We start from the raw sequence: 27,263 nt of genomic DNA, 5'->3' as shown, positions 1-27,263 counted from the left end.
TGCTTCCATCTGCTGAAAAGCTTTATGGAGATGAAGATTTCATTTTTCAGCACGACCTGGCACCTGCTCACAGTGCCAAAACCACTGGTAAATGGTTTACTGACCATGGTATCACTGTGCTCAATTGGCCTGCCAACTCTCCTGACCTGAACCCCATAGAGAATCTGTGGGATATTGTGAAGAGAACGTTGAGAGACTCAAGACCCAACACTCTGGATGAGCTAAAGGCCGCTATCGAAGCATCCTGGGTCTCCATAAGACCTCAGCAGAGCCACAGGCTGATTGCCTCCATGCCACGCCGCATTGAAGCAGTCATTTCTGCCAAAGGATTCCCGACCAAGTATTGAGTGCATAACTGTACATGATTATTTGAAGGTTGACGTTTTTTGTATTAAAAACACTTTTCTTTTATTGGTCGGATGAAATATGCTAATTTTGTGAGATAGGAATTTTGGGTTTTCATGAGCTGTATGCCAAAATCATCCGTATTAAGACAATAAAAGACCTGAAATATTTCAGTTAATGTGCAATGAATCTAAAATATATGAATGTTAAATTTTCATCATGACATTATGGAAAATAATGAACTTCATCACAATATGCTAATTTTTTGAGAAGGACCTGTAGTTTTTTTCCAAGAAGCCTAGACTATAATGTGAGTCAAACGAACTACACGACCCACAAGCCAACAGTGCTTCTGATCGATGTTCTCCACCTGCGTTCAGGATGGAGGGAACAAACGCAGGTGGAGAACTGGACGTGGTAAAATTGGATTTGTAACGTAAAGTCAGAAATAAGGACTTATCTATTAAACTCATAGAGCTGACAGGAAAGTCGCAAATATGACCGAACTTCAGGAGAGTTGAATGTAGCGGTTTTAACACGCAGTCTGCTGCTTGTAAAACGTGTTTAGTCGTAATCAAGGACACCAGTGATTAAAGGACACTTATAAAACAGATTCTGGATTAAATCAACCCTGCATCTCTTCATTCATCAAACCAAAAGTACCATCATGTGTCAAGTCTTATCTGATCAACAAACTGCTGCATGTGCACTAAAGATTTAAGAGATAAGGTACGGAAGCCCGTGAGGGGACATGGGGAAATTTATTTCTTTTGCGTCTCCACGCAATACTTTTGCGTTCGGCATTTTGGAGCAGCAGCACAGATGACAAACTGCTCATAAAACAAACACTGATATGTCATTGATATGGTTTATTTGTCATATGCAGGTTAACACGCAGTAAACAATGCGATTAAATACTTAGGATAAGAAGAACCGTTCAAATCACGATAAAAACAAAAACACTAATGGCGTACAAAAAAAAAAGTACACATCATGCAGCAGTAATAAAGAAATAAAGTGTCACAGATGTGGTTTCATGCAGTATTATTGTTCAGTAGTTTGTTTGACAGCTTGTGGATAAAAACTGTCTTTTAGTCTGATTGAAGATAATTTTATTTAAGGCTGATTTCAAAATAAAACTCAATAAATCTCAAAACGGGTGTAGTGTTTGTTTCATTTTTGCAGTTATCTGGTTTGGAAACTATCCCACAAAGTATTGCGAAATAACGCAAAGACTATTGCGTGAGAACGTAAAAAGAGAAAACAATTCTCCGTGGACTCCGTATAGAAAGGCTTCATCAAGAGACGATATTAAATAAATAGGTTGTGAAATAGAAAAAAATTTAATGTACCATTAAATGTACAATTTATTTAATACATCATTAAATATTAAGTGTACCACTAATTACGTCATGTCGTCTTTAAAATTATACTTAATTATTAAGTGGCACATTTAATAGCATAATAGTCCATTTCATGATATAATGGTACATTTATTGTTTCTAATGATGTATTAAATAAATAAATGGTACCTTTAATTTAATGGCACATTTAATGTTACATTTCTTTCATGTTACATTTACTTCACTTATGGGACATTGACAACATTTATTTATTTAATGATTATTTTATTGTTTTAATTTTGTCCAGTTTGACCCTCCATTCTTGATGCCTGTATAGGAGGTCATGTTAGAATTTAAATCAGGTGTTCTGGAGCAGACAAACATCTAAAACTAGCAGGGAAGGGGTCCCTGAGGACCAGGGCTGTGAACCATTGAGCTACAGTTTCTAAATTGTGAAGGTAATACCTTTTTGGCCTTTTGTTCAACAAGTACAGTTCTCTTGCTAGGTGCATTTTTCTTTCGTTTCAGCAACTTGAAACATAAAAATAATGTCATTGTTCAAAGGAAACAGTCACTTAATAAATAAGTAAAATACAACTATGTACATTTTGTTTATTCAGCTAAGATAGGCATGGTCTGTTTCCTTGTTTAATATTTGATTATTTCTTCATTATTATTCTTTTTACTTTAACTAGCCTTTACTACAACTAAAAACAGGGACCTAATTGGTCTTTCAAAGAAAGAAATTGCCAAAAGACTAAATGAAGAAAACAAAAATGGGAGTGGCACAGAAGTGGGAGTCGTTCTGAATGGGAGCGGGATGGGAGTGGGAATCAATTTACCAGGAGTCGGACGGGACAGGATTTTTTTCGTTATGCTGGCCTGGGATTGGGATGGGACAAGACATTTTTCTGTGGGAGCGGGATGGGACAGGAGAGAAAATCCACTCCCGTGTCACCCTCTAGTCAGTACAACGCTTGAGAATGAGTAGTTCTCAGTATTATGAGACAGATTTTTCAGTTCAAAATCGATGTAATTACATGGCACCAAAGAACAACAAAGTAATCCTGAAGAACCTTACTGAGGACAGAAAGCGGTCCAGTTGGTCAGATTGGTTTAAAAGTAGTCTCATTTATTTTAATTAAAAACTGCCAGCACCTTTTATACTAATCACGTCTTTATAGTAAAATGTTCCAAGTTTCAACCACTTCAATGATGAGTTCGCTTCGTTCATCCTGGTCGGTGTTTACATCCCGCCGCAAGCTAACGTGCAGGTCGCACAGCGCATGCTCGCCGACCAGATACTGAGTGTGGAGCGGACCAACCCGGACTCCTTAGTTATCGTCGTTGTCGAGTTTAACAAAGGTAATCTCACCCAAATTCCCCAAATATAGACAGTTTATAAAATGTCCGACCAGAGAGGACAACATTCTGGATCACTGTTACACCACCATCTGAGACGCTTATCACGCCGTCCCACGTGCTGCACTGGGCCAATCCGACCACATCATGGTCCACCTGATTCCTGCATACAGGCAGAAACTAAAGCTCTGCAAACCTGTTGTGAGGACGACAAGGAAGTGGAGCAGTGAGGCTGTAAATGGTAAATGGACTGAACTTATATAGCGCTTTTCCAGTCATACTCAAAGCTCAAAGCGCTTTACACTAGAGCCGCATTCACCCAATCACACTCACTAACGCTCACACATTCATACACTGATACGCAGATCAGTAGGTAACTTGAGGTTAAGTGCCTTGCCCAGGGGCACATCAACATATGGTAGGAGGAAGCTGGAATCGAACCCACAACCTTCTGATTGCAAGACGACTACTCTTCCTACTGAGCCTCAGTCGCCTGTGTAGAATCTCAAGGCGTGTTTAGGCTGTACAGACTGGGATGTGTTCAGGACTACTACCAACAGTCTGGACGAGTACACAGAGGCTGTGACTTCCTACATCAGCTTCTGTGAGGACAGCTGTGTACCATCATGCACCAGGGTGAGTTACAACAACGACAAACCCTGGTTCACAGCTAAACTCAGAAAGTTAAGACTGGATAAGGAAGAGGCCTTCAGGAATGGGGACAAAGACATATACAGAGAGGCGAAGTACAAGTTTGGCAAGGCAGTGAAAGAGGCCAAACGACTGTATTCTGAGAAGCTCCAAAACCAGTTCTCAGCCAACGACTCTGCATCTGTCTGGAAAGGGCTCAAGCAAATCACCAACTACAAGCCGAAAGCCCCCCACTCCATCAACGACCGACGCCTCGCCAACGACCTGAACGAGTTCTACTGCCGCTTTGAAAGACAAAGGGACAGTCCTGCAACCATCCCCCACGACGCCCCCCAACAGCTGCAGCCACAATCCACCACCTCCACCTCCCCAACCTCAACAAACTCTTCAGGAGACAGAACCCCCGGAAAGCTGCTGGTCCGGATTCTGTCTCACCAGCCAGCCTGAAGCACTGCGCTGATCAGCTGTCTCCAGTCTTCACAGACATTTTTAACACCTCACTGGAGACATGTCATGTGCCTGCCTGCTTCAAGTCCTCCACCATCGTCCCTGTTCCCAAGAAGCCAAGGACCACAGGGCTTAATGACTTCAGACCCGTCCTGACCTCTGTGGTGATGAAGTCCTTTGAGCGCCTTGTGCTCTCACACCTAAAAGACATCACCGACCCCCTCCTGGACCCCCTGCAGTTTGCCTACAGAGCCAACAGGTCTGTAGATGATGCAGTCAACCTAGCCCTTTACTTCATCCTCCGGCACCTGGACTCCACAGGAACCTATGCCAGGATCCTGCTTGTGGATTTCAGCTCTGCCTTCAACACCATCGTCCCAGTTCTGCTACAGGAGAAGCTCTCCCAGCTGAGTGTGCCCGACTCCACCTGCAGGTGGATCACTGACTTCCTGTCTGACAGGAAGCAGCGCGTGAGGCTGGGGAAGCACGTCTCTGACTCCCTGACCATCAGCACCGGTTCCACCAAGGCTGTGTTCTCTCTCCTCTGCTCTTCTCCCTGTACACCAACAGCTGCACCTCCAGTCACCAGTCTGTCAAGCTTCTGAAGTTTGCGGACGACACCACTCTGATCGGACTCATCTCTGATGGTGATGAGTCTGCGTACAGATGGGAGGAGGACCATCTGTTGGACTGGTGCAGCCAGAACAACCTTGAGCTCAACGCTCTAAAGACAGTGGAGATGGTTGTGGACTTCAGGCAGAACCCAGCCCCACCTGCCCCCATCACCCTCTGTGACTCCACAATTGACACTGTGGAATCTTTCCGCTTCCTGGGAACCATCATCTCCCAGGATCTCAAGTGGGAGCCAAACATCAGCTCCCTCATCAAGAAAGCCCAGCAGAGGATGTTCTTCCTGCGGCAGCTGAAGAAATTCAACCTGTCAAAGACTATGATGGTGCACTTCTACACAGCCATCATTGAGTCCATCCTCACCTCCTCCATCACCATCTGGTACGCCGCTGCTACAGCCAAGGATTTGCAGGTTTACCGGTGGTTCCTAGAGTCTCTAGAAGTAGAATGGGAGGCAGATCCTTTAGTTATCAGGCTCCTCTCCTGTGGAACCAGCTCCCAGTTTTAGTCCGTGAGGCAGACACCCTGTCTACTTTTAAGGCTAGGCTTAAAACTTTCCTTTTTGATAAAGCTTATAGTTAGAGTGGCTTAGTTTATCAGGGAGGGAGCCTTCTTCCGTCCCTGTTGGTTGGAGTAAGGGGGAGTCAGGTTTAGCCTAAACCGGCTCAGTTATGGTTGAGGTGCAAACACACCCTCCATTTCTGCTACCTGTATGACCCCTTCTCTTTTCCAATGGTTATAATCAGTCTGACAGAGGGAGGTATCCCAATCCTTGTGGTTTTTAGTATAACAATGACCATCAGTGGGACCCTTTGTGGGGTTCCTTGAGACGACATTGTTGTAAATAAGCGCCGTTTAACTAAATAATCTGAACTGAAACTATCTGTGTAGTTATGCTGCTATAGGCTTAGGCTGCTGGAGGACATAATGACCACTTTCACCCTCTTCGCTACATTCTCACACTACTCTCCAATTTTGCATTATTTGCTGTTATTTCAGCTTTTAACTTTGTTCTCTCTATTCTCTTCCTAGAAGCTACACCTGGCCTGGCTCTGTGTCTACCTGTGACACCTTTCTGGAGAGGGGAATCGTCCGAGCTTCTGCTGGCAACAACTTAATGCTCACCCTCTACAGATGATCCACATAGCCCTGTCTTTTAGTGTTTAACCCTTTCTCTCTTCTAGACATGGCTACTGACTGAGCTTTTACTGTGACTAATTATATGTGCTCTCTTTCAGACTCTAACCTTGAAAACTGGATCAGAGTTTATCTGTTCTTTCTTTCTAGGTGAAACGACTAAAGGAGCTACATCCATTAACATTTACTTTTCCTTCCCATAGAAAGTACTCCTGGATCAGTGCTTCTTTGTTCTTTTTGTGTCTCTGCTCTGTTCTCTCAAACCCCCAGTGGGTCGTGGCAGATGGCCGCTCACACTGAGCCTGTTTCTGGTTCTGCTGGAGGTTTCTTCCTGTTAAAAGGGAGTTTTTCCTCTCCACTGTCGCTACATGCATGCTCAGTATGAGGGATTGCTGCAAAGTCAACGCCAGTGACTGTCCACTGTCTCTACATGCTCATCCAGGAGGAGTGAATGCTGCAAGTCTCTGACTGGATGCAATCTGCTGGGTTTCCTTAGACAGAAATACTTTTTATCCAATTTGGATAAATAACTAACTCCGACTGCACTGTTCAATGGTTAGGATTAATAGGAATGTATGAACCTGACTGTTGTGAAGTGCCTTGAGAACAACATGTGTTGTGAATTGGTGCTATATACATAAACTGAATTGAATTGAATTGAATTGAATTGAATTGAATTGAAAGGATAAGGGCAGGCTGCAGCGTGTCATTCGGTCTGCTGAGAAGGTGATTGGCTGCAGTCTACTGTCGCTCCAGGAACTGTACACCTCCAGGACCCTGAAGCGGGCAGGGAAGATTCTGGCTGATCCCTTCCACCCCGGTCACAGACTCTTTGAGACTCTCCCCTCTGGCAGGAGGCTGCGGTCCATCCGGACCAAAACCTCACGCCACAAGAACAGTTTTTTCCCATCTGCCACCAGCCTGGTTAACAAAGCCCGGAAACCACCCTGACACTCTCCCTTTCCCCCCTCCCGCCTTTTTTGCAGACAGCACACCTGTAACCTGTAACTCAATGCGTTACATTAACGCTCAGCTTGGACTCCTGCTTTACTTGCACTGCCATACTTGCACAATGATCACCTGCACTGTTGTACTGCTCTCACATACTATACTGCTCTACATTTAATCTCACTCACTTAAAACTGTGCACATTTTCAACTGTCCGGATGGGCTTTCAATCAAATCATTCAGAGGTCTTAAATGTAATTGCCTCCGGACACATAACACCTCCTTTCCTGTTCATGCATTTTTGGCTTTCAGCTCCAGATATCAACAAGAAGGTAAGATCCTTAAACTTACTTTTGAAAGGGCTTTATGAGTCTGAAATAGACTCTGGATCACTACGCCTAGTTCATATCCACATGTTGTACCCACGCATTGCCATTTTATTCTAACCTATATTCTATTTTACGTAAAGGTTTTCAGATGTGGGCTATAATTTAATTTAACTATTATTTATTGATAATTTTGTAAATGCATCTCATTTCCATTGATTATGGTTCTGATTCCTGTTGAGGCAAGACTCTTGTTAAGTATGACGTGTTGATCAAACCAAAAGATCTAAGAGTCTATGGTTGATGTTTAATGGAGGCAGACATGAATAGAAGAATGGAAGATTGTTTTAAATCAGTGGTTGTTAATCCATGTAAGAAATGTCCCAAAAAGTACTAAAAGACCAAAAGTACTAAGTGCCGAAGGGGCCAAATGACCAGCACCCCTTGTAAGGTATGTTTTTTTAATTTTAATTTAGATTGATAAAAATGTAATTTTTACTAAAAGAAAGTCTGTTATCAAAATACACTCACTTATCACTTAATTAGGTAAACATGTCCAATTGCTTGTCAACAGGCATAGTGAATCAGCCAATAGCATGGATTTAGGCACCTAGATGTGGTGAAGATGAGTTGCTGAAGTTCAAACCGAGCATCAGAATGAGGAAGAAACAAGATGTGTCTTTGATCATGGCAGGATGGTTGGTGCCAGACATGTCTTAAGAAATTTAAAAACTGTTGATCTACTGGGAATTTCACACATTATCACCTCTCAGGTTTACAGAGAGTCGTCCAAGACACAGAAAATATCAAGGGAGTAGCAGTTGATGTTCTTTTCTTGTTTCCTAAAGACCTTTTGTCCCTCAAACAAAGGACGTAGTCACTTCTTATCATGAGATACAAGTATAATGCTTACAGGTTTTAAATAAGAATGAGCCCACTAGGACCATTAAGGTCACATGATCCACTGACCTAAACACTCAATGCTGTCTGTTGTTTGGGTCGTTTCCAAGGAATGGGGAATAGTTATCTCTGAAGGCCCAACATTGAACCTCAAAGATGATCACACTGGATTACATTTATTTCAGCTGAGAATAAAAAAAACTAGGGCTACAATGTACACTCTCTCCTCACCACTGGGTAATAACAGATGGGAGTATCGATTTCATTTGCAACATTCAGATGGTGAACCTGAAACCTTAGATCCAATGAGTTCACTCCAAACTCGATCCAGTAGAGAACCTTTGTTATCTGTAGCCAACATATCTGCCACAACTAAGTGAACAACTAAGACATTTTTACAGCTTTCTTTCACATGAATGCTGTAGTGTTTACTACAGATACCTCCACCAACAGCGTGTTCCTTCAGAGTATTTTGATCTACTTGAGGTAATCTGGAGCTGAGCACCCAAATCTGCATGTGATTGATTTAGCAAACTTGGCTAAATATAGCAAATGTTTTAAAATAAAGAGTGATCCATATTCTGGTCTTGTTGAGAATAGACAAGAAAATCATTTCACACACACAAAAAAAATGGAAACTGTTTTTGTTTCTCTTAATTAGACAAACCTGCAAAACCCTTTTAATGTTTTGGATCTACAGTGATTTACAAATCTTTCTACTTGACTACTTTATTTGTTTCACTAAAATGTCGCTTTGAGCAGGTTAAGAACAATCAGACTTTATATATATATATATAAATGGAAAAATAAATTTGATGATTATGACCCATTTGGCAAAAAGTTTGTACTCCACCAGTAACCAGGGTAGGAATGTGGCTCGATTATTTGGTAAAAGGACTTGCCATACTAGGTTCTGTTTACAATGACGCGATTACGTAAGGGCAGCAGCTGACGTCGGGAAGCTCCTCCTGGAAAATCTGGTGGACAATCGCATCTCCTCGGAAGATTATTAGTAATTCTGTAGTGCTTTTCCACGCTGTAACATTAAATTCAGGGTCGGGGAGGTAGGCTGGCTCTTCTCATCGGTGTATATAAACTTAGAGGCACAGTATGGAGCTCCGCTGGATGTTAACAGACTCTATCTCCGCACTAGAAGCAGGGCAGCAGCCGTTTTTCACATGTAGCAGCTAACGTCTGCTTTTATCATCCGGCTTCATTTAACATTCTTCCGTTTTTTTGTTTTTTTTTTCATCTTTCCACTCGACGACTTAACGGTTGTGTCGTTTATAAACCCGTAGTTATCCACAACCAAGCCTTATCTGAGTGATATATATCTTTACTTCGAGGACATGATGTTTATGATCAAGTAGTAACAGTTTCAGGGTAAGGTTTTAACCGGTCTTTAACCAACAATGAAGTCTCCTCTGGCTCCTGGAATACGACTTGTTACCTCATTTTCTCGGGACAGCTGGTAAGTTTCAACGTATTATTTTCGGCAGAGCCAACTCGGTTTCAGGGCAGCTTTATCTGTTTCTACTTTATCTCCCTGCTGTAGATGATTTACTCAGTCCAGTCGATAAACATGGATTCTTTAAATTAGTTAACATAAAAGGCGCCAAAGCTTTTAATACATGTTTATAATATATCATTGCCCGGTATAAGCATTTAATGACTTGCTTTTAATACGACTTTAGAGTTTTTTTTTTTTTTTTAAATTAGCTCCTTTTTAAAGGTACATTTTGTCATCTAATTATCGACTCAGATTTGCACTTTAACGGGTCGATACTGCCGTCCAGGACTCAAGGAATTGGGAAAAACAAAGGTGCTGAACATTTGAGCCTCCACCTCCTGATCACACAGCTGGTGCATGAAAGCTTTTCCAAACCACTACTGTTTGTAGAAACTTTAGGATCACGTTTTATTTCTACATTAACAAAATGTCGAAAAGATGGAAAACCTGTGTTTTCTCATGGTTTTTTGTAAATTAAAAATGTATAACAATTAGAAGCATACGGCCTTCTGCCTGTTATCTTTAAAAAAAAAAAAAAAAAAAAAAACAAGACAAGAAAACGTATAAGGAGCAGTTAGAAACATTTCGTTACAAACTAAATTTCCAGTTTCTACCAATTATCTAGAACATGACTCATCAGAAATCTGGATTTTCTTCTGCTTTGTAACAAAAAATTTCCAAAGTGCCTGAGTTTTTTTAAAATTATTATTGTTTTATAAGTTACTTGCAAACAAAAGCATGAAGGGTTAGAACGTGGGGTTGAATCTTGCTTATTATTAAATACATTTCTAATAATAGGGTTGCCAAGTTCTTTCAGTTATCAGCCAAGATAAGTGAGTAGTAATCTATTAAAAATTAAATATATCATGAAAAAACCTTCAATATTTCTACTAATCCTTGATAGATCTATTTGTATGTCATCTGCATAGTAGTGAAAGAATCGGTCGTGTTTGACATTGATTAACGATTAACCCAAGTGGTAGCATGTAAAAAGAAAGAAAAGGAAGGGGCCAAGGATAAAGCCTTGTGGGACGCCACAGGAAAGGGGGGCAGTAGAAGATGAAAGAACACCAATCAATACGGAGAAAGATCTTACCGTTAATCATGAGGCAAACCATTTAAGTGCCAACATTGTGACTTTAACATGACAGGAGGGCTGAATGGTCAGTAACAACTTTATCATCCCTGAAAGGAATTATGTGGGGAAATGAGAGCTTGGGCATCTCAAAGTTCTATACTGCAAAGCAGCTCCTCTGTTGAGTCCTTTTACCAAGACGTTGGCAGCGTTCACACATTTTGTTGGAACTATTCGCGTTTTTCCACGTATTCATAATCGGTTTCAAATACGCTGATAAATGAGACTCCATTTCTCACAGGGTGGAAACAAGGTCAAATCATTGCACTCAAATTTTTAATATCTGTTAAACTACTTGGGCCGATTTATTCAAAGCATTTTGTAAAAACACGCAGCACACTGAACCGTTTTTTATCAGTATATAAATGCACGTTGTTGTATGATCACATAGGAGCTCCATTATGGAAACAGTTCATCCACAGCAGGCTGGTCTGTGTTGCTTCCTCTGAATGTCATGTATGTTCATCAAACATGCGTTGATGCATCAGTGGAGACTTGTAGTTCTCCTTTTTAAACCGCTGATGTATTTATGTCCTTGTCTCACCCTTCTTTATTGCTTGGTTATTTTATCAGAACAAATCAATAAAGGTAGTCTTTGTTTAAATAATTGTTGTTTACATGAGCTTTTCATGTTCCTGTTGCAGGTACCGTGGTTTTATCCTCTTCCTCACATTCCTCTTCTACACAGCCTACCACCTGTCAAGGAAGCCCATCAGCATTGTTAAGGTGACCAGAGAAATGTTGTTTGTGTTGCTTCGACTTAAACTGTCGTAGCTCATCTGCAGAAATATTTGTGATTGTAAAACTGTTGTTGTGGAATTTTCTTATCTAAGTGGAGAGAAGTTGACTCACAAGAAGAAAAAATCCGGACTTTGTCTTAATAAGTTTTATTCAAAGGCATTCAGCGTTTGAATGACTCAAGTCAGTTGAACAGAGGCAAAAACCTACATTTTTTGAGGCACATCCAGAGGTCTGATCAAACTAAAAAGTAAACGTTTGGCCATAATGACCATTGTTACGTTTGATGGTAAAAAGAGGGAAACTTGCACCACTATGTAGTATAAGGGAGGCAGCATCATGTGGCTTATCTGTTGCTGTTTTATCTGAGTTGTTTCATCTATTTCTGTTCTTTTTATGTCTGAAACTCAGAGTCAGCTGCATAGAAACTGTTCTCTAGTGATTCGACCCGCAGACCTCAACGTAACCGATAATGATACCTGGTGTGACTGGACGCCGTTTGGTAAGTTCTTTACTGACCTTTCTTCATTTGTTTATTTTAAAAGAATTGAATTGACAAGTTCCTTTTTGCAAGCTTCTGGATGCTGCGTATAACGTCTTTGTTCTAGTTTGGTCTCTGATGTTTTGCTGTAAAAGAAATTCAAGATTTTATGAATAATTTAGCATTACACCATCTGTTCCACTAAGTAAACTACGAAGAAGTCTTTCTTTAAATATTTTAGCATTTTGACCACATACTTGTCCTATTTAGTATCATTAAGATTAATACCTGTTTCATGTGTGTCCTTTCTGCAGACCAGGACAACTATCAGACCCTCTTTGGAGTCCTGGATAACTCCTTCCTCGTCGCCTATGCCATCGGCATGTTTTTCAGGTTTGTAGCTGCGGCAGTTAGCTCCTCAGGTTTGGTGTTGTGGGCCTCTCAGCCTACTCACTCCAGGTCATATTCTTTGTCTCCAGTGGGATCTTTGGAGAGCGCCTTCCTCTGCGGTACTACCTGAGCTTTGGGATGCTGATGAGCGGATTGTTCACATGCCTGTTTGGGCTCGGCTACTACTGGAACATCCACTCGTTAGGGTACTACGCTTTCATCCAGGTACGCACACACACCTACCTCCGACTCTCCTGGAAATGTCTTGTATGAAAGGGAATAAAAAATCAGCTTTAATGCTGCTTTTAAGACCGCATTGGGAAACAAGATGAGCCTTTTAAACCTCTAAAGAATTAAATGTAACTACAAAGAAAGCTGTCTCCATGGTGCGTGGCAGAAACTACATTTTAGTAAGGGGAAGCACAAAGATCAGATGAGCTGTTGCTTTTTTTTGCTGACTGAAGTCATACCAGGACCCAGCAGTCAGGTTTCATTTGTTGCTCAGCTTGGCAGGACTGTTGCTCTGTGGACGGACACTCAGAGCGCCGCTGCAAACAAGGACTTTGTCAGGAGAGCTTTGTTTCACTTCGCTTTAAATTGCCTTTGTCCTTTAGAAACCAAGTCCAGCTCACATGTCAGACATTCAGCAGCTCAGAAACATGTCAGAAACATACTAAACGTCCTTATTGTTCATTTTGAAATAATCTTATTAGCTTTGCTTAAACTGTTTAACTGTGATAAAAAAAACAGAAATGATTTACTTTTAACCAATTATACTGGTTTCCTACCTTCCTTTTTTTCATTAGTCATCTTTTCTAATATAAACTAGTTGAATTAATTCAGTTACTTATTGTAAAGTGCTGTGTAAAAGTATTTACCCCTACAGAGTTTCTATTTAAATAATTTCTTGATTCAACATGTCAGGCAGTTTTCAGGCCTAAATCTAGTTTATAGCTTTAACTTAACTTTCCAAAGAATGTGTTTAATCCCAGTTAAGGTATGGCTTAACGAGGGGTCATTATGTTTTGGATTGATTGTTGAAATATCTTTGATCTAAAACACTTAAGTGTGACAGAAAAGCAGAAGAAGACGAGATCCATAAAGGGAGAGATGCTTTTTCACAGCAGCCGATGTTATGTTTCTCCTGTGAAGTTTTGCTTCAGGAGTCTGCTGGGAGCGTAAATATGCAGTCATGTGAACTGGAGAATTGAAACTATCCATTGTTTCTTGTTTGTAGGGAAGTGATATTCGCTTTGAAGTCTCCGTTGAGCTTCACTCCAACACATGACCTCCCAGAAGGAGAAACTGAACAGATTTTTGGCTTCTTACTACAAAGACATAAAAAAAAAAAACCATGCCTAAAAAGTGTTTAAAACATTAAATAACGATGATGTCGTCGACTTTAGGAATGATTAACGAGCATTTTACTCCATTGCAGGTTTTCTAAGTGTTGGTTAGTAGTTCTTCCTTCTCCTTAGAATAAACAGCAGAGATCTAAAGAGTCTTTACCAAAGCTTCACTCACACCCATCATATGACTTACAGCTGCATCATCTGACTGCACATACATGTCTGGGCATATACTCTGCAGCTTTGCAATGCCTCCCTCTCATCTCGTTCTCCGTGCTTCACTCTGCAGGTCATGAACGGGATCGTGCAGACCACCGGTTGGCCAGCTGTGGTGGCTTGCGTCGGCAACTGGTTCGGAAAGGGGAAGTGAGTATGGGGAGGCTGTCCGGCTGACTCTGCAGAGTTCTGGAGTCGACTGAATCACACGTTTTAACAGCGCAGTGAAACCAAGCACCGATAGAGACAACATCTTGCTGTTAAATGTCTGGAGAAACTGGTCAAACTGGTCATAATGACATAAAAACTCGAATAGCAGAATGAGAAGCGTCTCACGTCTCTTAGAGGTGCAGCTATAGATTATGTCTTTCTGACCCATGAAATCATGACAGCTTCACATGGACTGGAGCTGCTCAGTGTGACTTTTTCTGCTGGAAGATAAATTCAAGAACTCTGAACTGAGTTAAAGTCCAAACATGGAACAGTGGAGAACAAATCTGAGTTTTTCCTTTTATTTAACCAGATTTCCAGATATATTGTGGAGGCTATAAAAAGAAGTTAAACAGAAATGCCTTTGATAGCTCTGCTGAATCAATCAGGTCATCCTGAAATGTAGATTTTTACCCATATTTGTTAAGACAGAACAAAAAAATCATCTTATTTTGAAGGCTGAAGGTGTAACTCTTCATGCCTGACCAGAAGTTGTCGTTTAAAGTTAGCTGATCCAAAAATAGTAGTTGTTTTAAAAAACCCAGAAGCAAAATTATAATTTCTGATTCATAGCCTTTAATTTGTTGCATCACATATAGACAGTCATACAACAGCCGCAGGATAGTGAAGATAACTTTATCTTTTTTATCTTTTAAACCATCAGACGTGGGTTCATCATGGGTGTTTGGAACTCCCACACCTCTGTGGGAAACATCCTGGGCTCCCTCATCGCTGGAGTCTTCGTCTCCTCAGAGTGGGGGATGTCCTTCATCGTCCCGGGACTCATCATCGCCTGTGCTGGGGTCCTGTGTTTCTTCTTCCTGGTTGAAAGTTGGTTTCATTTTGCTGTTTCGGATCCATCTTGCTGTTATTTCTGACTTTATGAATGAAAACCTCATCTTGCTCTCTTTCCACTTCAGAACCTCAAGATGTGAACTGCTCTCTTCCTCAGCATCATGTGAGCTTTAACAGAAACCTTCCTCCTCCTCATTTCTCCTGTAACATTACTCCCTGATCTCACAGCTGTTTGTCCATCAGATCGTTCAGGAGAACGGTGAGACCGAGCCTCTGCTGCGGAACGGTAACGGAAGCATCAACGGCGCCGTCTCCACGGAGACTCCAGAGATCGTAGAGGAGCATTCTGAGGCCATAAGCTTCTTTGGGGCTCTCTGTATACCTGTAAGCAGACAGAAGCAGCTTCATTTTAACTGCTGAAACGTTGGACTTGTTTGAATTGGTTCCAACTATAACGTTTCAGACCATCTAGTGGTCTGAGAATGAAGTGTGTTTAAACCCTTTGTCTCTGTTGCAGTATTACCACATTAGTGATTCTCAAACAGAAAAAGGGATGACCAGAACCTAATGGCCTGATTTTAAACCGTGCTTTTTCTTCTTCTCTTTTACATTTTTGTTGTTGAACCAATCACAAAATTATTCATACCCCTGGCACATTTAGATTTAAAGCTAATGTTATTCAGCCCAGAAGTTTCTTTCTGATAGGGAATGAGACAGGGATCTCAATTATTTATACCCTTTTTCAATAAATGTTCAATTCCTCATCGGCATTACTGCTATCAAACTCTTCTTATAATTGCTGAGGAGCTTTTTTCCATGTTTGATGATTTATCTTTGGTGATAAGCTCCAAGAGTTTGAGGTTGGTGGGCCTCCTTGCCATCACCCTAATCTTTAGTTTCTTCCACAGATTCTCTTATCACATTCAAGTTGGGACTCTGGCTGGTCCATTTCAAACCATTTCTACTTCCAGTCAGAAAAAACATGTTGGTCAAATGAAACGTAGGTCTACCAGGGGTATAAATGATTGTCTTTAAACCAAACCGCTTCTAGAGTCTTAATCCCACTCTACTCAATTCAGATTAGCAGATTACTTTCTCAGAAAATTGGTTAAAACAGTCAAGAATTACCAGCAAACTAGTACAATTATGATGAGAAGTAATAAGATTCATTAAGTTAGTGTGGTTAGTACCTTTAGAAAATGTAAAAACAAAAAAACTTTTTCCCCATTTGTTGTTTTTTACAAAAAAAATGCAACTTGAATGACATCTACAGATAAAGTTAAAAGCAATTTCAAAAATCCTCGACTGGAGAACTTCCTAGTTAATCTGGTTCTGGTCCGATTTGTGCTACTGGTGTTGAAGTTGCTACTGTAATATCAACCCACGTGTTCATTACTGCACAGCGATCATTATTCCTCCAGCAGTGTTTAATGTGACCTTCTGTTTCCAACAGGGAGTGGTGGAGTTCTCTCTCTGTCTGCTGTTTGCTAAGCTGGTCAGCTACACCTTCCTGTACTGGCTCCCTCTCTACATCTCAAATGTTGGTCAGTATTATTCACACATTTTACAGTTTGACCCAAACATTACTTACACAAGAAATCTTTATTCATGTGATTTTAAAGTTAAAACAAGACATTTAAAACGGCGTATAAAAGGACACATGGCTGTTTTCTTCCCCCACTGTCAAAATAACTTCAGACTAAACCTTTCCTGTTTTAGGAAAGATTAGATTTTCATAATTATCACTATTTGTTGAATGCCAGAATAATAGAGACCTTAAGTTCAGAGGTCTCCTTACCCAGAGTTGCTATACTGTAAACAATTGTGGAAATCCCGACGGATGAGGTCATGGCTTCATAACCTTCTGATGGGTTAATTTACAGCATTTTAATGAAATAGATTCGTGGCTGTGGATGTATTTTATGGCAATCTCGCTGCTTCCTTTTGTGACATCATGGAAAATTCAAAAGAAATTAGTTGAGGCATCAGTAATAGAACTGTAGACCTTCACAAGTCTGGTTCCACCTAGGTTATAATTTCCAGATGTTGTGGAAGGGGGTGGGTTCTGTGTCCCTGAAGCAAACATGTTTAAGTGTGAAATGTGCAAACAAACCCCAGGGGGAAAAAAAAGCAAAGACCTTGTTAAGATGCTGGCTGAAGCTGGTAAGAAAGAGCCGTTATCCTCAGTGAACCAAGTCCTGAAAGACCACTCTGTTAGGAAGAAGCACAGAGATGGAGACCTTAATTTTTGGAGAACTTTCCTGTGTTCTGATGAAACTAAAATGAAACTGTTTGGGTCAAAATGACCATAGTTACATTTGGAGAAGAAGGAGGAGGCTTGAAATTCTAATAACGCCATCCTTGTGAAGTAAAAGGGTGGCAGCATCATGCTGTGGGGAGGTTTTCTTGTAAGACAGACTGGTGCCACATCACAAGGCAGATGGAAAGAACATTATGTGGAAAATAGTGAAGCAACATCTCAAGATTTGAAAGTTAAAGTTAGGGCACAGGGGGCAGCGACCATTAGGACATCAGGGTTTTGTTTTGTAGTGGTCCTCACATAGGGCTGGTCTCAGCCCCAGAGAAATGTTTTATATGCACAGCTGAAAAGGTGTGTGTGAGAAAGGTGGCCTAAAAACTTCTAGCAAACTATTGTGAGAAACTTGTTGAAGGAAACCCGAAACATTTGACAATATCCGTATAGTTTAGTCTGAATGTCAGACTGAGAAAAAGGTACATGTGGTTTTTATACAATGTATGTAAATATCTGGTTTAAGATGTTAAGATTTCAGATATTTTCAGATTATTTTTCCTCAATGCACAACCTTGTCTCTCTATACAGTGTATAATCTGGTAATGTCTGGTTTCAGCTGTATGTCTGATGCTTTGTTTTCTTCCTCAGCACATTTTCAAGCTAAAGAGGCGGGAGATATGTCGACATTATTCGATGCCGGAGGGATCCTGGGTAGGTTTTTATTAATCTGGTCTTATTGTTTGATCATTTCAGATTTTGTTTCACAGCATGAAGAAGAAAGACTTCAAAAATCCAAAATATGAACCTAAAAACGGATTTTGGCAGCATACGTTATACGGATGCGAAGAATGTCCAACAGATATCCTGTGTGCTTCATCTATAACGTAAAATGCTGCTAAGCTTTTATTAAAGTCTAAATAATAAAGAAAGGACGTTTTCAGAAATCTGCATCACTTTAGATGATTTCATTACCCTTCATTAAAAGTCTGTAGTTTAAAGTTCTGCTGTTTCCGAAAAATAAACCAGGTTTTTGCTCCCAAAATCTTACATGAAGATTTAAGTTAGAAAGTTGCTCGTTTAGACGTATAAAACTGAACTGATCTAACAGTTTTTTAAGCAGCCATGAAGATCTCCCCTCTCTGTGTCCACAGGAGGCATCATGGCCGGCCTGGTGTCTGACTTCACTGGTGGAAGAGCCTCAACCTGCTGCGTCATGCTGATTGCTGCTGCGCCCATGGTGAGAAATATCTTTCTTCACATTATTGACAACTCAATGGCAGAGACTTACTGGTTTTTATCCGTTTGGTTTTTCTTCTCCATGTGAGTTTTGCTGGACTTCTCTCGGCTTTCTGAGGTTCCTTTTTTGACAGTGGTCCACCAGACAGTCGTTGATACCTTCTAGGGGATATTTTTGTCATCTACTCCATGGAAACGTGGTTATGTGACAGCAGTAAATGGTAACAACCAACAGGAGATCAGTGATAGTTATTTTGTGTTGATCCGCGATTATAATCCTTAATATTTCATGAGAGTCGACGGATCAAATAAGTGAGATTTGATCATTTTTATCTGGGGCTGCACGGTGGTGCTGGGTTCGACTCTTTCTGCATGGAGTTTGCATATTCTCCGTCTCCCCATGCCTGCGTGGGTTCTCACCGGGTACTCCTCCCACAGCCCAAAGACAGTCCTGTTAGGTTAATTGATTTCTCTAAAGTGTGTGAATGAGTGTGTGCTTGGTTGTTTGTGTGTTGCTCTGCGATGGACTGGCGACCCGTCCAGGGTGTACCCCGCTGCTCGCCCATAGACTGCTGGAGATAGGCACCAGTTCCCTGAGAAGTTTGGGAATAAGCAGTATAGAAAATGACAGACTGATCGTTTTTATCATTATTTATCCGTTTTATTGTTAAAAAATGTAACTACTTAGTTAAATAAACTGAAACCCGATGGTTAGTACATGGGTACAAGTTGGCTTGTTTACAGGAAAGAAATTAGGGTCTGAAAATGCAAAAGGGTCCATATGTGATGTTGAAATTATGGTGGAAATCTAGTTTTACTTGCGTCTTCTGTTTGTTCTGCTTCCAGCTCTTCCTCTATAATTACATCGGACAGAGGAGCCTCGGGATCACCGTCGGTAAGAGACTTTTAATTCAGCAATATATCTGTTTATGTTTAAACAGAACACATCCCATTTTTAATTTTTACCAGCCTCATCTATATAATACATGAAGAAACTTTAAAACTTCGATGTGAAAACAACTTCTCTCTGATCTATGACAGTAGTTACCCAGTTTTACCTAAACTCTGACTGGTTTTCAAGGCTAAATTCAATTCAAAGATACTTTATTGATCCCCGAGGGGAAATTAGAATTCCAGTACAACCCATCCAAAAGGCGGGGACGGGTCACCGAGGCTTTGCTGCCCACTCACAGGCGCTGCCCTTACTCAAATTAGTGTAAAGGTTTCAGTTTAAACACTTTTTTAGGCTAATTTGGCAAGACATAGCTTAAAATAAACGATCTTAAAACCAAGTGCTACAATTTTTAGGAAACGGCAGCAGAGAGAAGCAGCAAATTCTGCAATATCAGACTTGATAAGCTTGTGTGTGTTTAGCAACTATAAATCGACCGTTAGATAAGACGGTTCTCTGGGATTTTATGTATTGATTGTAAGTGCTTTCTTCATGGTGTTAATTTAGTCCATAGTTCTAACTCCTCAAAAGATGAAAGAAAACTATATGTTCTTTTAAAAGAGGGGAAAGGGCGCCTCCGATTACCAAACATTCAAATCTGGAGAGGTAATCCTAATTTGAACTGAAAAGAGGTGGATCAGTGGAGCAAACAGCAGACTTAATCTGTGCAGGGTTAACATTCAGACACATGGAAGGACTTTCATTTCGAAATATTTAGAGATGGATGTATGAAAAAGAATTTCTACGTGACAATTCATTCGAGTTTGATTTGTAGGTATGCTGCTGCTGTGTGGAGGTCTGGTGAACGGCCCTTACGCCCTGATCACCACAGCTGTATCTGCTGACCTGGTGAGGCTTGAAACATCGTCTGCCTCATTTCATTTCTGGGCTTTAAAAGCCGATATGATGAAAATATTTCTGTTTCATTGCAGGGAACACATGAGAGTCTTAGAGGAAACTCCAGAGCTTTATCAACAGTTACTGCAATCATTGATGGAACGGGATCAATAGGTATGCATTGGAAACTCATATTACTCCTAAGACTAAGATTTGCTCCACATAAAATACATTTTGAATACGTTTTCAGTGAATATGTCTAAAAATAATGTGGTTTTCAAAGCTGCAACAGTCAAATAAAAGAAATGGGGCAACTATATTTACTAAGCAGTCCTCCGATTTTTGTTTTTGAAGTTGTCGCCGAGGTGGCCTTGTGTTTTTTTTTAACTTCTGAAGCCTTCTGGAGATATTTGTGTGCATCTAAAGGTCCTTCAGCAGTAAATGTTTTGGTGGACAAACATATTAGGCATGTGATTTTTGCAGGTGCAGCATTGGGTCCTCTGCTCGCTGGTGTGATTTCACCCACCGGCTGGAACAACGTTTTCTACATGCTGATCTCTGCTGACATCCTAGCCTGCCTGGTCAGAACCAACACTTTAATAACACTAATTTATCAAATCTTTAATAGCGATGCTTGAAACTCTTTGTTCTGACTATTGTTGTTGCTAACTGTGTTCTCTGATGATGGCCTGCAGTTGTTTTACCAAACCCAGACTGATTATTGGGTCATTTCACGTTGTTTTCACAGTTTTTGACCCGACTTGTCTTTAAGGAAGTTAAAGGCTGGTGTGGACAGATCTCCCGAGCCAGAAGGTGAGTCACTTATCATCTGAAAAATATGTAGCGCAGTATTCTATGATATTCAATATTTCATTTAAAGATTAAACCAGTAGGACAGTGTCACATGAACAGCAGGTTTATTTAAGCTTAAAAACTGCAACACTGGATCTGGTTTTTAAGCTCTTATCTACAGATTTTACTTTAAGAACTAATCTCTCACACAGAGGATACATATTTTTATTTATTTATGGTCAGCAATTTAACTGACTAACTGTTGCTTTGTTTTCAGTGATTTAAAACTAACTTAAAACTGGATTTTTACAAATAAAATCAAACTGAAACTTATTACTATAATTCCTCCTTACAAAATTCAATCGTTTCACAGTTTCTTTACAATAATCAAAGCATTATATAACAGGACAGTTTTACAATCTCTAAACCTATATCTTAGATTGAAGAAAAGGTCTAGATTCTTACCTAATTCATATTATGTACTGACAGGGTGGATCATCCTGGTCCTCAAGGGCTCGTTACCTGCATTTAAATTTGGTTGAACACACCAAATTTAAATGAATGAGTCGATAATAGGCTCCTGCACAACCTGGTGACGAGCTGAAGAGACGCTTCAACTTCAAAAACCCGCGAGATATGCAGAACAACGGTCCAAAAGGACCAGAAACGCCAACCTCTGGTTTATTTTACATTGCAATGCTACAAAATAGCATTTGTTAGGGTTGGATTTTTACGTATAGCCGCTATTCTTCCGCATTTCTTTATTGTCAGATTGCATAACCTTTGTTGGTGAATTATCTCCATGTTTCTCAAAGGTTTTTTTGTGTTTTTTGGTGAATTACCCAGACGTTTTGAGGTTAAAGCATTAAAAAATGCCCTCAAACATTCTCTGCTTGGAGCCTGTTCCTTTAATTATTTCCTCTATGCATAATATAAAATTATTACCAACTCTAATTTGTTATTTTTTCAGTTTAATAAAAGTTAAGATAACATGCTGTGAAACATAAGGCTGGATAATCGTGTAATTCCTTTTTTTTTTCTCAATTGGATTCAAAGCTACTGCATCTATCAAGGAACCTGCAGCCCCTTCACATGGTCTAGTGCTTGGAGTAAAAATGTTGGAATCAGTCGGTTCATTTCTAATAAACCCCAAGTCCTTACTAAGACTCTGAAGACCATAAGCCTTCTGGTTGACCTTTTCACACCATAACACAGTCTAACTCTGGTGGTCACCCAGAAGAAACGAATCCATTAGACTGTATGTTACTGAGCTGCATGCATTGAAGGAACAACCTCCGTAAACTAAATCTGAGTTTCTGAGTTTCTTTTTCCCTCTTGAATCTTACTTTTCATGTAACATATTTCACAAAGTCAAAATATCTAACTTTGAGTTTTCCTCTCTTTCCGCCACAATAATGAAAAGAAAATATCAGATGTCTATCGGAGAATTTGTTCAAAACTGAAAATCAGCCGATCCCGGTCATATCCTGAGAAATCGGTTCACTCCTAGTCAAAAGTAAAACGTAAATACTGATAGTCTGGACACTCCAGTTGTAGATGGAGAGATACTTTGCATAAAACCAGTGAAAAAAGATTAGGAGATTAATGTAACGTCACTAAAGGCAGACCTTTTTTCCACATCTAATAAAAGTAAAATGGTTATTCTGTCAACATAGCTGTAATTTCTTGTTTTATTTCTTGTTTTTTCAGGCTTAGGGAAATCTGATGTACTCACAATCAAAACAAACTAGAACCCAAAGGATCACAGCAGGGAACCATAACTGAACCGGACCTCACCTCACTGTACAGTCAAAGGAAATCAAGCCGGACGATTCAAGTCAATAAGCTGATGATTGAAAATTGAAGAAGAAAATGTCACTTTGAGGAGACGGGTTTTAATCACCTCATCTAAGTTGTTTTAATGTTTTTTATCATAAACCTGTATATACGTTAAATTGTCTTAATCTTGTGTTTGTTTCTCTGTCTCCTCGCAAGTAATTCCTCAGGAAATCTGATGAACTGCGTGAGAGAGAGAGTTCAGATATGCTGTAAAAACACTTTTTTGCTGCTCATTTCATTGTGAAATATAAAATAATTGAAAAATCCAGTCGAGCTTTCCGTCCTTGTGTTTTCAGTCTATATGAATTTCAGACGTGAACTTTGCTGAGATTCCTGCTACTGATCACTGCTTTAAACAGCCACGTTAGTAGCTACACCTCTTACTGCTTTAGTGACGACAAGCTTGGACAGTCATAGTATTACCGTATTACCCTTCCCAGATTTATTGGCTGCAACAGTTGCATCCCCAAAACTGTTGTTGGCGTTCTTCCTTGGCAAAGTATTCAAACCACTGTAAACGAAACTGCCAGAACTCCTGCTTTTATAGAGGTTATTACACTTGTTGCATTTGATTAGCAACACCTTGCCTCTACTATCCCCTCCAGATCCTATGGGAGCAGCAGGGGTGTACTAAGTTTTTCACATAATATTCACAGTCATGCAAACTTTTTCTTGTGACTGCCAATCACACGACAGAATGATTTCTCTTACTGAATTTAGGTTCAGTTACATTTGAGTGAAAACACCTCTTTATTTGTAGCCTCGTCAGAAAGAACCTACTGTAACGATACAGAACATAAACGGGTTGGTTTTCAAGATTTCCAAACCACAGAAACATTTCCATACAGTTAAATAAAACATACAATTAACAATGAAAAACAAATTAAAATCAAGAGTCATCAAACAGAGTAAAAAAAATGTCAGACCTTCAGATGAAATCTGACTGGAGGTTTTTTTGGGAATTACCCAGAAAAATAATATACGGTGGAAAATAAAGTAGCCAGAAGCCTCATTTTCGTCCAGCAGAGGGCAGCACTTGCTCATAAGTTCTCGTCCAGTTTAAAAATGGGAGGGTATTTTTCTACAAGCCAAAAGATCAATTGTTATACAGAAACCATTACTAACTAATACCAAATAGACCCAAAATATATTAGTCCTATTTGAGAAAAGAACTACATGAACTTTGCCGGTTTCCATTTTACCTGCATGGCTTCTAGGTTTGTCAAAAGTAAAAACACTTAAAGTTCAACCGTTAAAGCAGTGAGTAAAACATACAGGAGACATTATATTACATTTTCTGAAAAATAAAGGATTGCTTCAGGATGCTGTACAGTGGGACAGTCGAAATGGAAGGTTTGTGAAGAACTTTGAATCGTTTCTACCCCAAAAAATAGATATCTGGAACAGTGGTAGTAACTTTTAATTAGCTTAACTCTGTGAAACACGTTGCTCTTACTTGTAAAAATATGATTGCACCCTTATGTCAGGGCTAGTTGATGTTATCTGCCAAATATTACGGTTATACAGTTATAATTTTCAGCTTTTTTTGGCTGATTTAGAAGATTTTTTTTGTCAACAAACGATTACAATAAGTGGGTGCACAAGGAGCTTACTGTACATTTTCTGTAATCCATACAAGATCAAAGTTAGAGTATACATACAATCTCATATATATAAACCCCAACTAATAAGTTTCTGGTATTATTCTGTCTGGATATTTGACCACTCTTTTTATTGATGGCTTATTTAAATCCTTCATCCAGTCCAAAACCTGTTTCTGGGGTCATTGTTCCCTTGGAACACCCAACTGTGTCCCATTACCAGCTACTTTGCTGTTGATTTGAGGTGGAGTTGAAAGATTTGGAGGTAATGCAGCCCCACAGCATGGTACTGCCACCACCATGTTCACACCTGATACGGTGTTCTTAGGTTTTAAAGCCTCACCTGAACTTTAAACATGCTTGTCGTCACTGTGGTTAATTGGCTTAGTCTTTTTTCGTGATGGACCATAACATCTTTGTGGGTGGTTTACATTTCATATGTTGATTTTGGAGCAGGATTTTATTTTCTTGGTCAGAGGTTAGTGATACTGGAGTTCCAGCAGTTTCCAGTTCTTGGCAGCCTTGATCTTTACAGGTTTTGGGTTGTTCTTTAATGTTCTAACCAATTAATTTTTTTCTGAGTTAATGATTTGGGTCAGACAGCTAAAACTTGCACATCAGAACTGGTTTTGGACTGGACAATGCAGGCTAACATTAACTTGAGTCACAACACTGACACTCTTTAAAGGAAGAGTCAGAGGAGACTCCGCCTGGTAATCAGGCTGAGATCTTTTGGAGCATAGGGGGGTGTTCCTGAAGAGTTTTTGACTCTGTGGTGGAATTAGCCATCTTCTATGGTGTAGTTTGTTGGACCAGCAGCTTATCTAGACAGCTGTATGGAAGTGGCTAGATGAACTCATTAAGAAGACCAGCTCTGTCCTAGGATGCACCCTCAACCCATTGCAGATAATGGGAGACAGAAGGACTCAAGCAAAAATAACATCACTGTTGGACAATGTCTTCGACTCCACGCTGTTGCAGAATTGGAGAGCTCCTTCAGTGATAGACAGCTGCATCCTAGGTGCACAAAATAACGTTATCACAGATCCTCCCTCCCTGCAGCTCTTAGACTTAATAACCATCACTGCTCCCAACAAACTAGTATTAAGATCCCTGCTGTTATCTGCACAGTTTGTCCATTTCTTGTAAATAGTCTATTGTTGTTTATTATGCACGTTTTGTACATTTTTAAAACTAAACTACTTGGTTGTACATTTCTTGTAATCTGAGAGTGCTCTTTTTATAACTAAATCATTTTTCTTATGCTCCAAATTTGCCTTTACTCTACAGTCTCTTATTCTTATTTTTTAGTTTTTTTTAGATTTTTACGTTTGTGTGAATCATCATGCTTCGATTTGCATTTCACTTTGCTGCTGGCACACCTGAATTTTCCTACTGTGGGATAATTACGGATCTATTCTAAACTACTGGAAGGACAATGACTCCAAACCTTGAAAATGTATGGAATATGCTTCAAAGTGTTCTCTGTGCCAGGAAATGAACCAGTTTAAATGGGCTCTTATAATTCTGAAAATAAGAGGGTCAAATATAAAACTAGAATTAGGCCAGAACCTTGCAACGGGGTAAGGGACATTTATCCAAACATTACTGGGGGTGCATGTACACTAAATATTTAATACTACATTTTTTAAAGTAATTATAAACATGCAGTGGGAAACCCAAGTCCCTCTAATTGGACTGTAGTATCTATTATGTAATATCATTTCCTTGTGAATTGAAGCTATATAAACAACATTTAGGTTAAATATGAGCACACAGAGTAAGCATTGTTAACAGCATGTACCAGGTTTTTACAATCCGACTAAATAGGCAGTTTGACACAATTTTTGTGAATATACACATGAATCCTTCAAAATTTAAATAAATTAATTGGGTCTTGAGCATGAGAACTCAAACCTGAGACTTCCCACTGGTGCTTTTGATGATTATTTTTCTTCATCCTTCATTTTTCAATCGAATAAAGAGTCCCATCAGTACTAATCGAATAGCTCCAGGCTTCTTGGATCTTCCATGAATGATGAACTGGCAGGAAATCTGTGTGTTGAAGTCCTCTGCTTATGGTCCTGGTTTGTGTTATGTGTCTGTTTTGTTGGTATAGCATATAGTTGTAACCCTGCTCAAAACAGGGAGAGTGTGTTAACCAATCTTCATTCTTCTTAAACAATCTTCAAAAGTTTCACATGATACAGTTTTCTCAGTGATGATAAGTGGCAGGATTCCAAGTGCGGTACCAGGAACTGAAAGACCAAAGAAAGATTAATTAGGAAAATCCTCTTCGACATATAAAATGGACAAGACAATCACCTCATAGTTATACTGGGCAATCTTAATTGGAGGAGACTCGACCCCAACTGTTTGCTGACAATACTAAGTCAGTTAAACAGGGGTGAAATAACACAAATAGCATCAACAGCCAATATGTTTTTGTTATCTATTCTGTTTTTTGATCTCTTCAAACATTACTAGCAGAAATATACTTTAACATGATTATTTTTGTTATTTTGTTTGTTTTCTAATGTGGATCAAGAGCCCGCATTTGTTCATTCGTGACCTCCAGTGAGGTCTAGAACCTGACTTTAGGAACTAAGAGTAAATTAGGTGTTTCACAGCAGACACGATTGAGGTTCACGTCATAAAAACAAGGCATTTTTAATAGCATCCATTTACCCCGGTGCGCTGTAGGACGCTGGGTTGACCTGAGAGGCCAAAGCAATTGAGACTGCAGATAGACTGTTGGGAGACGGTTCTCGACTGTTTGGGGATGAATTTGATGAAACTGAAAGATAAAGATCCAAACATTCTCAAAAACATATATTGT

At 39.8% G+C, this 27,263-nt stretch overlaps 2 protein-coding genes across 2 annotated transcripts in view; one reads left to right on the top strand and one right to left on the bottom strand.

Annotated features, from left to right (window-relative positions):
- Positions 1 to 9,034: 9,034 nt before the first annotated feature.
- slc37a2 (solute carrier family 37 member 2) lies at positions 9,035 to 23,091 on the top strand. Its single transcript, XM_047379917.1, has 18 exons — positions 9,035 to 9,560; positions 11,379 to 11,460; positions 11,884 to 11,974; positions 12,268 to 12,346; positions 12,433 to 12,568; positions 13,982 to 14,058; positions 14,783 to 14,949; positions 15,039 to 15,076; positions 15,157 to 15,297; positions 16,367 to 16,457; positions 17,816 to 17,878; positions 18,319 to 18,404; positions 19,250 to 19,298; positions 20,131 to 20,204; positions 20,288 to 20,366; positions 20,676 to 20,773; positions 20,941 to 21,005; positions 22,695 to 23,091. The coding sequence occupies exons 1-18, from the start codon at positions 9,502 to 9,504 to the stop codon at positions 22,708 to 22,710; spliced, it is 1,491 nt and encodes a 496-aa protein (XP_047235873.1). The 5' UTR covers positions 9,035 to 9,501; the 3' UTR covers positions 22,711 to 23,091.
- A 459-nt stretch (positions 23,092 to 23,550) lies between these two features.
- The window catches only part of pou2f3 (POU class 2 homeobox 3), a 29,543-nt gene continuing 25,830 nt past the window's right edge, over positions 23,551 to 27,263 (bottom strand). Inside the window, exons 12-13 of the mRNA XM_047379454.1 lie at positions 27,113 to 27,221; positions 23,551 to 26,682 (exon numbers count right to left, since the gene is read on the bottom strand). Coding sequence (XP_047235410.1) covers positions 26,640 to 26,682; positions 27,113 to 27,221 — 152 coding nt within the window. The 3' untranslated portion in view covers positions 23,551 to 26,639. The remainder of the gene's footprint in view (positions 26,683 to 27,112; positions 27,222 to 27,263) is intronic.

This window comes from Girardinichthys multiradiatus, chromosome 11 (assembly GCF_021462225.1).
Source record: "Girardinichthys multiradiatus isolate DD_20200921_A chromosome 11, DD_fGirMul_XY1, whole genome shotgun sequence".
NCBI lineage: Eukaryota > Metazoa > Chordata > Actinopteri > Cyprinodontiformes > Goodeidae > Girardinichthys > Girardinichthys multiradiatus.
This window is presented reverse-complemented; position numbering and strand designations above follow the sequence as displayed.

Excerpts from the sequence above, each read along its gene's own strand:
- slc37a2 (XM_047379917.1), top strand. The coding sequence starts at position 9,502 with ATGAAGTCTCCTCTGGCTCCTGGAATACGACTTGTTACCTCATTTTCT. Across the intron at positions 11,461-11,883 it reads AGCCCATCAGCATTGTTAAG|AGTCAGCTGCATAGAAACTG; the intron begins GTGACCAGAGAA and ends TCTGAAACTCAG. Across the intron at positions 15,077-15,156 it reads GCTCTCTTCCTCAGCATCAT|ATCGTTCAGGAGAACGGTGA; the intron begins GTGAGCTTTAAC and ends TTTGTCCATCAG.